This window comes from Salvelinus namaycush, chromosome 3 (genome assembly GCF_016432855.1).
Source record: "Salvelinus namaycush isolate Seneca chromosome 3, SaNama_1.0, whole genome shotgun sequence".
Lineage (NCBI taxonomy): Eukaryota > Metazoa > Chordata > Actinopteri > Salmoniformes > Salmonidae > Salvelinus > Salvelinus namaycush.
In genome coordinates this window covers 26,850,301-26,865,767 of record NC_052309.1, presented here as the reverse complement: position 1 = coordinate 26,865,767, position 15,467 = coordinate 26,850,301, and the positions used below count along the sequence as shown (strand labels likewise).

The following is a 15,467-nucleotide window of genomic DNA, read 5'->3' as shown; positions in this document are numbered from 1 at the left end:
ACGGCGCAACAAGAGAAAATGAATAACACCTACGCTCTGTGCTTTCGCTGGCTGCCCCTCCACCACAGAAATCACTGAGCTAGGCTGAAACGCCTCCATGTTTGTATGCGGCTTTATTAACTCAAGGATTATTATTCATGTTTTTACATTGTTTGCAAACTGATATGCATGAAATAATGCCAAAATAACATGCACATTTCTTTTGTTTCTTTTAGCTAAACAGGTAGCACTGGCGTGCGCACATAGGAGATCCCGTGAAAAATGTGCCCGCCTATGGAATTCAAAGGCCTGTCTAACTGATTCGCCCGGCCCTGCAACATGGTGTCCCATATTAAGTACTACTGCTTGGATAGATAGGAGGTAGAGGGGTTGCAAGCATACAGGTATAGATTCTGTACTGTATCTAACTCTATGATTCCAAGTCTTTGTTAGCCATTACTTGGCACTAATTGTGCAACCCAAAGACACATCATGTGTCACACTGTCACACATTGTGAAAAGACTGTGTGTGAAACACCCTTTCTCCTCATAGGCAGTACTCAAATGAGTTGGACTTACATTGTGTTGCTGAAGTTATGTTGCTGAATTGCGTCCAGGTTTTCTTCCTTCACCCAAAGTGTGCACTTCTATCATTTTTTTCATGGAGTTAGCAATGGAAACTCCCTTCTTTCAATGCTTACACCAATCCTATGCTTTTCAATTCATGACAAGAAGTGCACACTTAGGGAGAAGGGTGGAGAATTGGGATGTAGCCCTTGTGTGCTCTCTCAACCACCTCTATGCCAACAAAAGAACATACGGGATACTCTACGGCATGACATTTAATTCTATTCATATTGTAGTCCCATCCTCTCCCACTGAGTTCTTGTATATGACATGTTGCTTGTTGCAAGTGTGGAGGAAATTAATTGATTACATACTATGCTGTTTAATTAGACATACTATGCTGTTTTTTACTTAAAGAATTGTCCATTGTTATATGTTAGTATTTTTTACTGTTACAAACTTGTCTTGTGTGACTTAGTCATAAATCAGAGCGTACAGATTTAGGAGCCGTTTGGGTACGACCGCAGCGGGATGTGACCTGTGTTTACAATCGGCAGGAATTTAGCTATGTGGGAATTGCAGGGAGGAACATAGAATGGTGGCGATATCAGCTATCTTGATCTGCACAGATGAGTTAAACTACTTTTTTATCTTTTTACATCTGCTAACTGTAACATAGAAAAGAGGATGTACTTTCTATAAAAGGAAAGAGACAACTGTTCATTGGGCTTTCAACTCTGAACTATTTGAGTAATTATTGATTACTCCATTGTTGCAAATCTTGCTGTTTGAAGAAATCTACAGTCTCTCTTCTTTTGGTTAGAATTCCCATCACAATTTGGCAAAGACATAGGATGGCTAACTCCGTCTGCTAATCGTTCCCGGGGTGACCGAGGTTATCTACGCGCAGGGGCTGCGTTAGACGTGGCTCGGGGAGCCCACACTAAGCGGAGCAGAAAGGGACCTGCCTCGAACCCGGCAGGGAGCGTTAGTGGACGGATACGCCATCCCGAACATACAGAGTTAAGGGTGAGACTGATTTTCTTTCAAACATCATAGAAAATTCTGTTCTGGGAACAGATTGTGCACTTTAGGTCTTTTGTTGGAGCAAAAGACACCCCTAATTAGAAACTCAGTTATTTCTAATAGGGGAAGTCCTATAATTTTTAATTAGGAACTCTGTTGCAGCAGAGATATCTTTAATTAAAGGAGAAATTCTGGGAGGACTTGCCCTGTTGGAGCAGGGTAAGGGGTTTCTCTGTTGAGCACAGAAGCGGACATGGGATGACATGACATGGTTACGAGTTATGTGATCCCAGAGCACAATCCCGAGATAGAAGTTAGAAAAACATTCCTGCAGGTTAGAAAACATTGTAAAAGAAAATAAATGAATCAGTGGACTGGTAAAACAGTTGGTTATGATTGGGAAACCAGCTATAAATGTAAACCCTACACGGATATTTGCATTGGAGGAACTACCATGTGGGTACAAAATGTAAAATTACATAGAGTGATGAAAAAATATTTTGAGGGAGTGTGTTTGTGTGTTTGTTTTTTCCTGAGTGTGTGTGTGTGTATAGACGAGAGATTTGTATTATGGATGGACGATGGACCCTAATTTTGGTAATATGTGTTGTCAATAGCAGTGATATTTGAAGCGTGAGAATGGTATAAGACATTAGGTCTCCCATATTCTCCAGTAGTAAATTGGCAGAAGCTTCAATATTGGTTCTAATACAAGGTATCAGGTGCCGTGACCAATCAACATGCACAAATACCATACCTACTCTCCGGGGAAGTGGGTATCACTACCTTGGAAAATGGTTAAGATTGGCATATATTAAAACCGTGAGTGAGGAAATCTTAACACCCTGGACACTGTTGAGAGAGGCACAGAAATAACCACCATTGAAATGTCATCCATTGTTTCTGACATTCCCGTAAAAGTAGGAATAGAAGAGGTAAACTAAAGCAAAGCCATAGAGGCACTAAAAGAAGTGTGAAAACATTCTACAAATTCGGCTCGAATATGAAAAGAAATCTAATCATGGATAAAATTGGGCAGCATTTCCCTGCTGACGGAAAATTCCAATCTAATAAAGAATTCAGAGATGCTATTGTGAGTTGGCACAATGACATAAGAGAAAAATGTGAAACATCTGAAAGAGCTCAGCTGTGATCTCGCAAATGAACACCAACCAGACAACGATTGGAATCCGTTTGGATGGGTTCAGTCATTATTTGGTCTTATTGGAGCTACAATATTCCATTGGTTGATTTATGGCTTAGTTATCTTTTTTGCAATAATGCTTATTATATCTTGTGTTAAGAAATTGTGCAGCAAAACTGTTGACACTTGATTAATTTCCTATGCCTGATTACATGTCTGATGGAGATGATGATAATCCATAACACCCAGCTAAAAACATTGAGTTAATGGTGCAGCATGTGCATAGGCCATGCCCACAGTGAAAATTCTGTAAATGGTGCTCCCAAGGTAGAGTTAACCTTTCACACTTGACTTCCAAATATCTCTAACGGTTGCCCCAGTGTGAGTTTTTAATACACATGATGTCAGTTACACAACAGGATAGTTAGTCTGCACTGCTCTCAAGCTAGGGCGCTCGAATCTCAGATGTTTATTACAAAACGGGGCAGGCAAATGGCAGGTCCAGGGCAGGCAGAGGTCAGTAATCCAAGGCAGTTTAAATCGGACAGAACAGCAGGCAGGGTCAGGGCAGGCAGAATGGTCAGAACCCGGGAGGACTAGAAAACAGAAACTAGAGATACAGGAAAACACACTGGTAAGACTTGACAAGACGAACTGGCAACAGACCAACAGAAAACGCAGGCATAACTACACATGGGATAATAGGGGAAAATGGGAGACACCTGGTGGGGGGTGGAGACATGCACAAGACAGGTGAAACAGATCAGGGTGTGGCACGCAGATCAAGTATGCAGACATTTGCGCATCTCCAGTCAGAACAGGACCTGCACAAACTTTTTCGCATTTTCCGGCTGGTGCCCGCTTCACCTTCATTGTTGTTTTCATTACTAAATGATAATAACTTTGAACATGTGTGCAGTTCTAACAAAGTAAGTGCCTTATTACACTGTAAAAGTTTCTGTATGTGTGTTATGTTGTTTCTACTATAGCTCACAGTAAGTATGGAGCATAATATATGTGTGTGTATTCCTTATAACCGCGGACACGCAAGGTAACATTACTAATTTCATAACCTTTATGGTGTTTGAATAAATCAATTGAGTAAATCGTGCTTATGTAGCTACCTACGTTCTTCTATTAGCTCTGTAAAACAATGATAATTGTGTCGGTGAAGTATTAGCTTGTGTTGTCTTTTGAAGCTACCCTGGCCTTATGACCATGGTTTGTTTTCAATTGGCCTGTTTAGCATAGCCTTTTTCTGCCCTGCCCTGCACCCTTGTGGAGCTCAACAGTTACTGTTTCTTACTGTTATATGACTCATTATTAATTTTGTCAATGCAATTTTATAATTTGTATAGCAGTGTTATGTTACTTCCTTGTAATATTGTTTGATTGCTGTATCCTGATATTGTATTCTAATTACTAATAATTCCTCTTTATTGTATACTTTCAGAAACCACACATACAAACAGTATTGAACATTATTTGCCAATATCATAACTGGAGCTGGACATCTTTCAAGCTGAAGATTGAGGCCAGATTTTGTATGCCAGCGTACACTCCTTAACAGTACTGGATAAAAACACAGCAAGAAAACACTTGCTGGAAGTGTGTAGGACTGCTGTACCAATTGTCCACATTCAAAGTGTGTCCCTTGCCGAGATGAGGAGCCAGCATGGTCATCACCGTGGAACCGGACACCTCAAGCCCCTCATAATGTTGGATATCAGTGGTTGATCCTGTGTAGACTATAATGTCCTGGACAAATCCTGTCTTCACGTCGCACATAACAAAGCACTTGACCCCAAACCTGTGCCTTTTGGGTGGAATATATTGACGGAACGCCAGCCTACCCTTCCATAACATCAGGGACTCATCAATGCATAGGTCCTTGTATGGCACAAAGACCCTACCAAATGCTAATGTCAAGCTGGTAAGAACATTTCGTATTTTGTGTAACGGGTCATTTAGGTTGGCAGTAGATTTGTTGACAAAATGCAGGCATCGCAGCAGAAATAAGAAGTGGCCTTGGGAAAAGAGGGTGGCAAAGAAGGGAGTTGCGAACATAGGATCTGTGCTCCAGTATTCTCTTAGGGAGTTATTCTTTACTATTCCCATGAAAAGAATTGTCACCAGGAAGGTATGCATTTCATTAATTGTGATTGTCACCCTTTTAGCGAGTTTCCCCCTCACTCCTGGCTCTCTTCTCCTGCAGCTCCAAGGCATAGCAGTTGGTCTCCTCTAGTATGTCTCCCACCAGCTCCTCTGTCAGAAACAGCTTGAAGCACTCTGCCTCAGAGGGAAATGGCAAGGGACTTTGCAATCCAGACTGGGACTCATCAAAGCAAACAGCAGGGCCAGGAAATGGCTGGCAGCCTTCCAGCTACCACAGACCTCCTGTACATTATCCACTGTTGGTCTGCCTCCGTTAACAGGGGCAGCTCCTCATTGTCCCTGTCACTGTCAGAATCTGATTCCTGACATTGTCAGAATTGTAAAAAATCTTTCCGCATTTGTGAGTTGTCTCCTTTTGAAAGACATTGTTAATGCTACAGCTTAGCTCACTAGCTACATACATAAAGAACAACACTGAATCGCTCAGAGTGGGAGTGAGAGGTTACGTGATTGACTGCCTGCATGCGCCATTTGTACCAATAAATCACTATCAGAAAATGTTTTGTGTGGTAATAATTTATTGACTGTTTTATTCACGTTTTCAAGTACTAGTGACAAATCATGCATTCCGATTCTTGCATAGATTGTAATGGACACATTATGTGTGTAAAATACTTTTTTGAAGGTTGTATTGATTATGATGAGCTAAGCTAATTCCAGCTATGTGTGGAGCCATGTTTGTTGAAATATAACGCATTCTGGGTTTCACGTAAACGTCTGTCGGACCAAGGATGTTATAACAAAATGAGGTGAGGGAGGGTTCACTCACTTTTTGAGTAAACTTCCAGAAGTGAATGATGGGATGTGAACGATGGTAGACGACACACCCCCTTCAACATGCATACTATAAACAGACCAAACTCATCTTGTCTCCTCTCATCTTTGGTTGATGAGAAAAAACAAACATGGCGGCGCGCACAAACTACCCATCATTGGATTACTTTCAATTTCTAGAAAGTGTTTTACTCAATTATTTCGATCAATGGTGAGCTCACCCGTGATGTGATTATTTTTAGTAATAGCTATTATAGTAATATCTATTAGCTAATTCCTGCTGTAGTTTCTGTCAACCGAGAGTTATGAAAATATGAATGCTTATGTTACGTCAATCTTTCCTCAGTTAGCGCTAGGATATATTTAGCCTACATTTTCCGGTTTGGATGATTGTGTTATGTTGTAGCTACTTCTGTGAATGTCTGAACATTGCATCCAAAAATAAACTGGTCACATTCTGGACATAACTTTACAAGGACTGTGTTTCTGTGAAAAAAAACAGTGTGGCCAGCTCAAATGCTGACTGTTGCATCAATCGAAACTGGACGTTCTAAATAAGCATTCTAATCACATCGGTTTGAGCGTACGCTGCAGGGACCACTGTAGAATGATCACACCCGTTTGTTGGTTGGTGTGAAGAAGTTAAGGGCCACTACCATCATGGTGACCAGTCTTCTACTTTCCCTCTTTCCCCTCATGTTAATGCTTGTTTGATGGAAATGCTCGTAAGTCATTTCCTATTAGGTTGAGACTTAGTCTCAAAAGGGAGGATATGTGGAGGAAATTAATTCATTACATACTATGCTGTTTAATTAGGCATACTATGCTGTTTTTTACTTTCCGCCACACAAGTCAAGGTTTTGTTGTCCCCCGCAATGAAATGGGGGAGTGGATCTGTCTCTGTCCATTCATACGTTCGTCACACGCAATTCTCAGACAGCACTGGCCCGCACTTGGGTGAATGATGCGTCTTGCCATAGAGATCCAGCATTTAGAGAATTATACTGATTGGCCCAAGGCAGGAACTATAGTAAATAACTGAAATGTGTTAGTCACACGCAATATCTCAATTGGCCCAAGGGGACTGAATCATTTGTGGGGGACGACATGTTTACCTTTGCCTTGTATACATACCAAGTAAATATTGTCAATTGTTAACAGTGGAGACAGTACCAGAGTCTCTGAAAGGGGATGACCTATGATATGGACTGGAAATAGTCTGATTCAGTTTAATTTTTCTGATGTGATATTTGAAGGCTACAAAAGTTATCTTTGGAAGAAAAGTATTTTCTATTCAAGTTAATTTGCTCGAGACCTGACACTGCCTTTCAACTAATCTATTTTGTGTTCCAACCCTTAGGAAACTATGAGAAGGTAGTTGTTCCACTGACCAACTGCAGTTCCACCATATTCCTTACACCAGTCTATTCCTTTTAAGCCCATGAAGGTGATTGTATGAGTGCTTACTTTGACTTAGGGTAAAGAGTAGGCTTATGTCCTGATTGTCCACCCATCTCCCAAAATGTGCAATGTCATGAATTGTATGATGGAAACTCCCTCTATAGCCAATGACTAGATCAATTCAATGTTTATAAATTTATGGTGGGGGAGAAGAGTGGTGAATCGGGAAACAGAAAGTCTCATTCACACTTCATTTGCCCTTGACCACCCTGGTGCATTTGACTGACCTCTTCTGTTTTAAGTTTCCACACATGCTAACCAATACATAAGTTGTGCTCCTTTTTCACAGATGTTTCAGGCTGATGACCTGTCTCCATAGCTGAGAGAAACAGAGGAGGAACATCACTTTGTCCCCAATTCTACTGCTAATGTTTCTAACTGTACTGATGAGGAAGAAGAGGGCAGACTTATCCACTATTGTGAAACTGTTCAGTCAAATTTACATTGCCACTTTGTTACCAGAAACAAGTCACATGTTCAATAAGGTATTCTGCAAATAGAATTACAATACAAAAATGGTCTTGCTCTTCAGTGAAGTTCTGCCAATTGTATGCTGTAAACCATTATCAAGGAAACTTAGTTGAACACGTTGTGTAAATTGTAACATGTTTCTTGAACACCAGTGATTCCAAGGACAAGAATAACTGTTACCTGTAGAACAATGTCTCTATCACAGGTCACTAATACAATTATTTGTTAATTGTGCAGACTGATTGCTATGGCATGGACATGACAAAGCAATGAACTAACTAAACACTTATCGGCTATTATGCCTCTCAATTTCCAGTCGACATTTGCAAGAAAAAAGTCATTATGCAGTATAGCTATACCGATGGCTAGCGGCTTTGACAGTATTGAGTCAAGCAAGTTTTACTGTTTCACAAAATATGGTGTTGGAGGGGCAGTCAGGTGGGCATCTCCAGTCAGAACAGGACCTGCACAAACTTTATCAAATGATAACCTCATGATGCACACTGGCAGAGATGTCAACCAGCAGTATTTGTAAAGACTGTCTCACCGAGGACTGTAATGAAAGGCGGCCTAAGGGGTTCTTCTCCCAGTCACTGTGTGCCAAAATGTGTTCAACCAGAATGATTTCAGTAGATTATGTCCATCTACTTATCCCTTAAAATGCTGACATATACACACAACTTGACACTTTCCATACGCATAGCCAATGATGTGTTTAGAGGTTGTAAATGGCTTTGATTATGTTGCACAGAACCTTTCTAGCTAAATGACCACACAACTTGCTAGCTAGCTTATTGGCCTGGAAGCTAACGGACCAAGGTGCTGGAGCTATTAGTTCAGATGATACAATCAACACGTCCATCTACTATTTTATACAATAACAAACGAGTTGCTAACTAGTTAGCTAACTACATGCAGTATATAGCCACAGAATTAGCTGCTAGCTAACGTTAGCTTGCAGTACTTTGCCCAATCTCTCCCCTTTCCCCACGAACTGCTCGCACACAGATGAGCAACAGTAGCTACTGGTCATCGCAACAGTAACTATGGGATGGAGTTATGGAAGAGAATCAGCGAAACTGCACATCGCAGTTCGGCGCGACAGTGAGTTAGATTAGTTAGGCAGTCAGATCTGACACTGACACCGGCTTATCCAGTGACTTGCAGCTGCAGCGGCACCTGCCAACAAACCAAGTGTAGTACCGGCACATCCCTTTGGGCGCTATTGGGTGACTGTCAAATGACCTGCCAACCAGAAGCCAGCGAGGCCTTTTACTGGATTTTGAGCAGAGTAAATCCTCTCGCTTCACCTTTTCCTCTGCACCTACAGTATTGTAATGAAACAGCAGGGAGCAGGTCTCGAACCCTCGACATTCTAGCCCGAAGTCCAGCGCGCTATCGACTGTGCCGCAAAAGCATGCTCAAGCGGCAGAGTCGATTTCCACGCTTATAAACCCAGGGGCGTTACAGTATGAACACAGAAGCACAGACAGTTAATCACGCAGCTGACCAAATTTCCTTCTGGGTTACCAGATCCCTTTTCTGGATTCTTGGGATGTCCCTAACCTTAACCCTAACCCTTACCTTAAAATCTATTATTTTGAGGGTTTTCGGTAGACAGACTTTTAACTTTAGGTCTTCTCCGCATAGTCTTCATCAATCAAACCTTTGCTGCACAGCTCTCAGCTATAGTTGTATTGTGTAAGTGAAACATCGTATTCCAAGCGGAATATCCCTATTCTTTGAATGGAAAGTCCCATGCAAGTGATGCCACATTGTATACATGAAAGCATTTAGTTATGGTCTGGCATACTGCCCCAACAGATGACGCAATCTCAATCGCACTCCACACTGCCCTTTCACACCTGGACAAAAGGAACACCTACAGTATGTGAGAATGCTGTTCATTGACTACAGCGCAGCATTAAACACCATAGTGTCCACAAAGCTCATCACTAAGCTAAGGACCCTGGGACTTAACACCTCCCTCTGCAACTGGGTCCTGGACTTCCTGATGGGCCGCCCCCAGGTGGTAAGGGTAGGCAACAACATATTTGCCACGCTGATCCTCAACACTAACACACGCCCCTCAGGGGTGCGTGCTAGTACACTCCTGTACTCCCTTTCCACCCATGACTGTGTGGGAAAGCACGACTCCAACACCATCATTAAATTTGCTGACGACACAACAGTGGTAGGCCTGACCACCGACAACGATGAGACAGCCTACATGGAGGAGGTCAGAGACCTGGCAGTGTGGTGCCAGGACAACAACCTCTCCCTCAATGTGAGCAAGACAAATGAGTTGATCGTGGACTATAGGAAAAGGAGGGCCGAACAGGCCCCAATTAACATCAATGGGGCTGTAGTGGAGAGAGTCGAGAGTTTCAAGTTCCTCGGTGTCCACATCACCAACGAACTATCATGGTCCAAACACATCAAGACAGTTTGAAGAGGGAATGACAACACCTTTCCCCCTCACGAGACTGAAAAGATTTGGCATGGGTCCCCAGATCCTCAAAAAGTTATACAGTTGCACCATCAACAGCATCCTGACTGGTTGCATCACCGCCTGGTATGGCAACTGCTCGGCATCTGATCGTAAGGTGCTACAAAAAGTATAGTGCGTACGGCCCAGTACATCACTGGGGCCAAGCTTCCTGCCATTCAGGACCTATATACTAGGCGGTGTCAGAGGAAGGCCCAAAAAAATTGTCAAAGACTCCAGTCACCCAAGTCATAAACTGTTCTCTCTGCTACCGCACGGCAAGCGGTACCGGAGTGCCAAGTCTAGGTCTAAAAGGCTCCTTAACAGCTTCTACCCCCAAGCCATAAGACTGCTGAACAATTAATCAAATGGCCACCCGGAATATTTACATTGACCCCCCCGCTACTCGCTGTTTATTATCTATGCACAGTCACTTTACTCCTACCTACATGTACAAATTACCTCAACTAACCTGTACCCCCACACATTGACTCGGTACCAGTACCCCATGTATATAGACTCGTTATTGTTATGGAATTTTCTTGTTACTTTTGGTTAGAATATTTTCTTAACTCTATTTCTTGAACTGCATTGTTGGTTAAGGGCTTGTAAGTAAGCATTTCATGATAAGGTCTACTACACCTGTTGTATTCAGAGCATGTGACAAATAACATTTGATTTGACTGGTTTACTTTACAACTTTGATTGTTTTAGGCCTAGTTCTAAATGGCATAGCCGTACATCATCACAAATAGTTTTGTAATGATGTTGTTGATGGATTGAGCTCTTAATAATCATGGTTGTTTTCTTGGCATTTTTTTTTAGAGAACAGTGTAGTGTAGGCTACCATAGTATGTACTGAAAATAATGTGACACTTGTATGCGTATAGCATTTGCTGGAAAGTAGAGTAATAATCTTTACTAGAAAAGCTTTAATGCACACAGACAATTGAAAACAAAGTTTAAGAAAAGTGTAAAGTTATTTCTTGACATTACAAGCAATAATATGTAATTACCATTGTAAAAAAATAAACATCAAAATACAAAGCATAAAAACATTAGATAATAATAAAGAAGCCTGTGTTGTTTCGCAGCAAACGCTAATGGTTTTATAGGCATCCAAAGCTGGATAATTATGTTAAAAATACTGAACAGGCAGCCATCTCCAGTGAACAAGGTGCTGATACCCCAATTTACTAATCTTTTTTGCCTTAAAGCGAAACTTCACCAACAAGAGCTTGTAAACAGGAAAACATTGGCATCCTTTTAAGGAACATAAATTATAACTAAATTCTCAACTACCGCAGCACAAAAATTAATGCATTGCTTTGCATTTCAATCGAATTCCTGACATTTGAATTGAAACATCAAATGGTTGATTTTCCTGTTATAGCTAATCTAATATGTACCACCTCCTGGCAAATTAACTCATAAGTAAATGAGGAGTTGTAAGACTATCAAGAGCCACTGCAGGTCAATCTATTACATTTCATTTCACATTTAATTCCTAAACTGAATTATGAATTAAGCTCTTAGCTAAAGGAGTTTGTTTGTAGTCCCTCACTTACAGTAGGTAATCAAGATAAACACACAACACTCAAAACCACCTCAGTGGACCCCTTTCAGGTGACCAATAATTTGTGAAGATGACTGCCACAGTCCACGCCTGTGTAGTAAGTACTGAAGTAGATGCACAGTTGTGAAGATGTTCCTTGTTGTCAGCTGTATGTGTCCTTGGTCAAGACATCAATGTGGCTTCTGAAATTATATGACAAACATCATGAGACAAGATTCATTATTCTGTGATACACAATTTGATCGGATAAAGAAGGATTTGTCACATATTCAGAACATTTTTCGAGGTACTACAGACTCACCTTTTCTCTGTGACTCTTCTGGTGGATCCGCAATTCCTCTGGATTTGAAAACATATTTTGGCAAAAGGGGCAGACAGACTCTGGGATGGTTCTCCAAAAACCTTGCCCTAGGTCAGGAGAGTCACTGAGCTCCACTTTGGCCTCTTGATGACTTTCTGGAGATTTCTTTAGGTCTGCGTGCCAATTATCATCACCAGCTGACTTCCTATTACTCTGATGGAGTAGCCCTGCTCCTCTGACACGCTTCATTCCAGCAACCCAAGATTTGGGATTAGAGGACTTTTGAGACAGCTGATCTGAACACACCACCTTATGGCGAGCCTCTTCCCCCTGTGAGCTTACTGCGGGCCTGGCTCGGGGCGGACTGCTCAAGCGCATCTGAGGCAGTTGAGGCTTATGGGATGCCTGGTTTGAGGAGTTCACAAACTGGATGGAACTGGGGTCAGGACCAGGGAAGGGGAAAGCAGTGTACTTGTCCTGCTTTTGAGCCGATGCTGAAACATCTCCCTGTCCTGTCTGATTCCCCCTCACAAAGCTGGGCTGAGAGGTGGTGAATCCAGGTCCCCCTGTCGCCGCACTCCCTGGCCTGGCCAACCCCGAGCTCCAGCTCTCCAGAGGCGGCACAGACAACTGCTGGATGCAGTGGTGCAGAGAGGGATAATCCACATACTTAAACTTGGGAACCTTCTCCTTGGAAGTGAGAGGGGCACATCCTCCAGAGGGTCTTCCCAGGGCCAGAGGGCAACCCTCCAGCCAGCTGTCCAGGGGTGGCACGGTGAGCTGCTGGATGCACTGGTGCAGCGAAGGAAAGTCCACGTACTGGAATCTGGGCACTTTGAGGGGCACGTCAGAGACGTCCTCTTTTTTAACCCTGATGGGTATGGTAGGCTGTGCCTCCTCTCTCACCCTACGGGTTTTTGTGTCCGGCTCAGTTTTGACCACTAAGGATATGCCCTTTGTTTTTGGATCACCTGCTCCCCCTGTAGGGAGAATTCTCCTGTCCTCCATGGCTGGCCTCTGAAAATACATCAAACACAATTAAAGATAACCTACGTTGGTAAAATCAGGCTTGAATTTTTTTTAAGCATTTCCAAATATATCCAGTAACATTACTGAGGAAGGATAATGGAGGTTATTCATAAAACTTTGCTCTACTTCTCTTAAATGTATCTCCAGCTTTTTTCCCAAGATGTGTCAATCAAATGTATGTATACTGAACAAAAATATGAACGCAACATGTAAAGTGTTGGTCCCATGTTTCATGAGCTGAAATAAAAGATCCCAGAAATGTTCTATATGCACAAAAAGCTTATTTCTCTAAACTTTTGTGCAGAAATTTGTTTACATCCCTGCTAGTGAGAATTTCTCCTTTGCCAAGATAATCCATCCACCTGACAGGTGTGACATATCAAGAAGCTGATTAAACAGCATGATCATTACACAGGTGCACCTTGCGCTGGGGACAATAAAAGGTCACTTAAAATGTGCAGTTTTTTCACAAAACACAATGCCACAGATCTGTCAAGTATTGAGGGAGCGTGCAATTGGTATGCTGACTGCAGGAATGTCCACCAGAGCTGTTGCCAGAGAATTGAATGTTCATTTTTCTACCATAAGCCACCTCCAACGTTGTTTTAGAGAATTTGGCAGTACATCCAACCGGCCTCACATCCGCAGACCATGTGTAACCATGCCAGCCCAGGACCTCCACATCCGGCTTCTTCACCTGCGGGATAGTCTGAGGCCAGCCACACGGACAGCTGATGAAACTGAGGAGTATTTCTGTCTGTAATAAAGCCCTTTTGTGTGAAAAACGTGTTCTGATTGGCTGGGCCTGGCTCCTCAGTGGGTGGGCCAGGGCTCGCCAACTCTGTTCCTGTAGTGCTACTGTCCTGTAGGTTTTCACTCCAACCCTAATCTAGCACACCTGATTCTAATAAGTAGCTGGTTGATGAGCTGAACCAGGTTGGTTGGAGTGAAAACCTACAGGAGGGTAGGTCTCCATGAACAGGGCTGAAGATCCCTGAAGTAGGTTGTCCTGACCTGACCACAATAATTAATAGGAAATAGCTCTAGGCAGCTGTATAATACATATATATGTTGATGAGATGCTGATAATAAGGGTAAAACTAGGTCCAGTTGAATATGCTGTGTGCTGCTCCTCCAACCCCATGTCAGGGATATTAATAGCATTGCAGGTATGAAGTTAGGAGGAAAGTAGGTCAGAGCCAGACTGATCACACTGCCAGGGGCCCAAAACAAAATATCTGTCACACAGCTGCTTGAGCAAAGAAAACCCGATACTTTAATACAAAACTCTTCACCCTGCTCACTTTTATAAGTATGGCTTGATTCAAGGGAAGACGGAGAAGATAAACTTGACCCCTATTAAGCATTCTGATTCACAATCCAATAGTGAATCTATTCTTTTGTTTCTTTTAAATACTTAGTGTGTTTGTTGCCATCATCAGTAGAGACTGTGAAATAACAGCAATATGAGGAATCGCTTTAGAATCCAGTGTTATATAGTGATAACCTACTTCTTGTAATGTCATTTTTATTGAACCTACCATCCTGGCACAGTAAAACACAGAGTTTTGCCCTGGAACTGTGCCGAGCCGTGACGAGGGGCGGGGGAACGCCGTGTTCCATATTCACTCGCTGTGTTACGAGGAATTGGGTCACGCACGGTGGCCTACATTTAGAGGGTTTGTTGTCTTCGTTTTTCCCTCCCCACATTTATTTGGGTTGGCCCCGCCCTCGTGCGCTCAACAGCACAACAGTAACTAGGCTACAGAAATATACATAGTTGAAACGAAAAAGGACCTTTAAATTTGGAAAACTTCCATACCCATTTTATAACATATTTACCCTAGATTCGTATTAGAGACATAATGACACGTCGCAATAACTGCAGCGGCGAACGGTTGCATTATTTCCATATGATCACACTGTTTCACACAATGTATAAATATGTATATTAGACACCGACAAAGTCCACTGGGCTATAGGCCTAAAGCAAGTTCTAGAGAGCGACTGGCGCATACACACAGCAAAACATAGTACATTTCCAAATTAATCATTGTTCTTAATAGAAGTAGCATACAAGAAAATATGTGGCTATGACATGCATTTCTTCATCCAAGTTTTACCTTTCGTTATCGGTCTTCCTGGAAATCCGTGAAACGCGTAATGAATCTGCTTATTGGCGATGCTGTGTCCTGCATTGTGAGCAATTAAATAGTGTTACAAGATGTGAATCAACCAGTAATTGCTCAGACGTTTCGGTTTAGCAGCAAATCGAATAGAAAAAAGGCAAGGCTTGATGGTTGACTCTTCGAGCGTGGTTGATGACACCTGCTATTAGTTTCCGAGAAATAACAGGTTTAATCACTCGATGTCAATGACAGCTAACCAGAAACAGTTGTTATATTGTGTCAAATGATTTATCTCTGAAAGCCTCTATTGCTACTGCTACCTTGACTGATAAAGTCTCAAACCAATC

At 42.2% G+C, this 15,467-nt stretch overlaps 1 protein-coding gene across 1 annotated transcript; it reads right to left on the bottom strand.

Moving 5' to 3' along the window:
* Window positions 1-10,974: 10,974 nt before the first annotated feature.
* On the bottom strand, window positions 10,975-15,467 carry LOC120045152. Its single transcript, XM_038990079.1, has 3 exons — window positions 15,115-15,467; window positions 11,963-12,979; window positions 10,975-11,843 (listed from the first exon to the last, which is right to left on the bottom strand). The coding sequence occupies exons 2-3, from the start codon at window positions 12,968-12,970 to the stop codon at window positions 11,832-11,834; spliced, it is 1,020 nt and encodes a 339-aa protein (XP_038846007.1). The 5' UTR covers window positions 12,971-12,979; window positions 15,115-15,467; the 3' UTR covers window positions 10,975-11,831.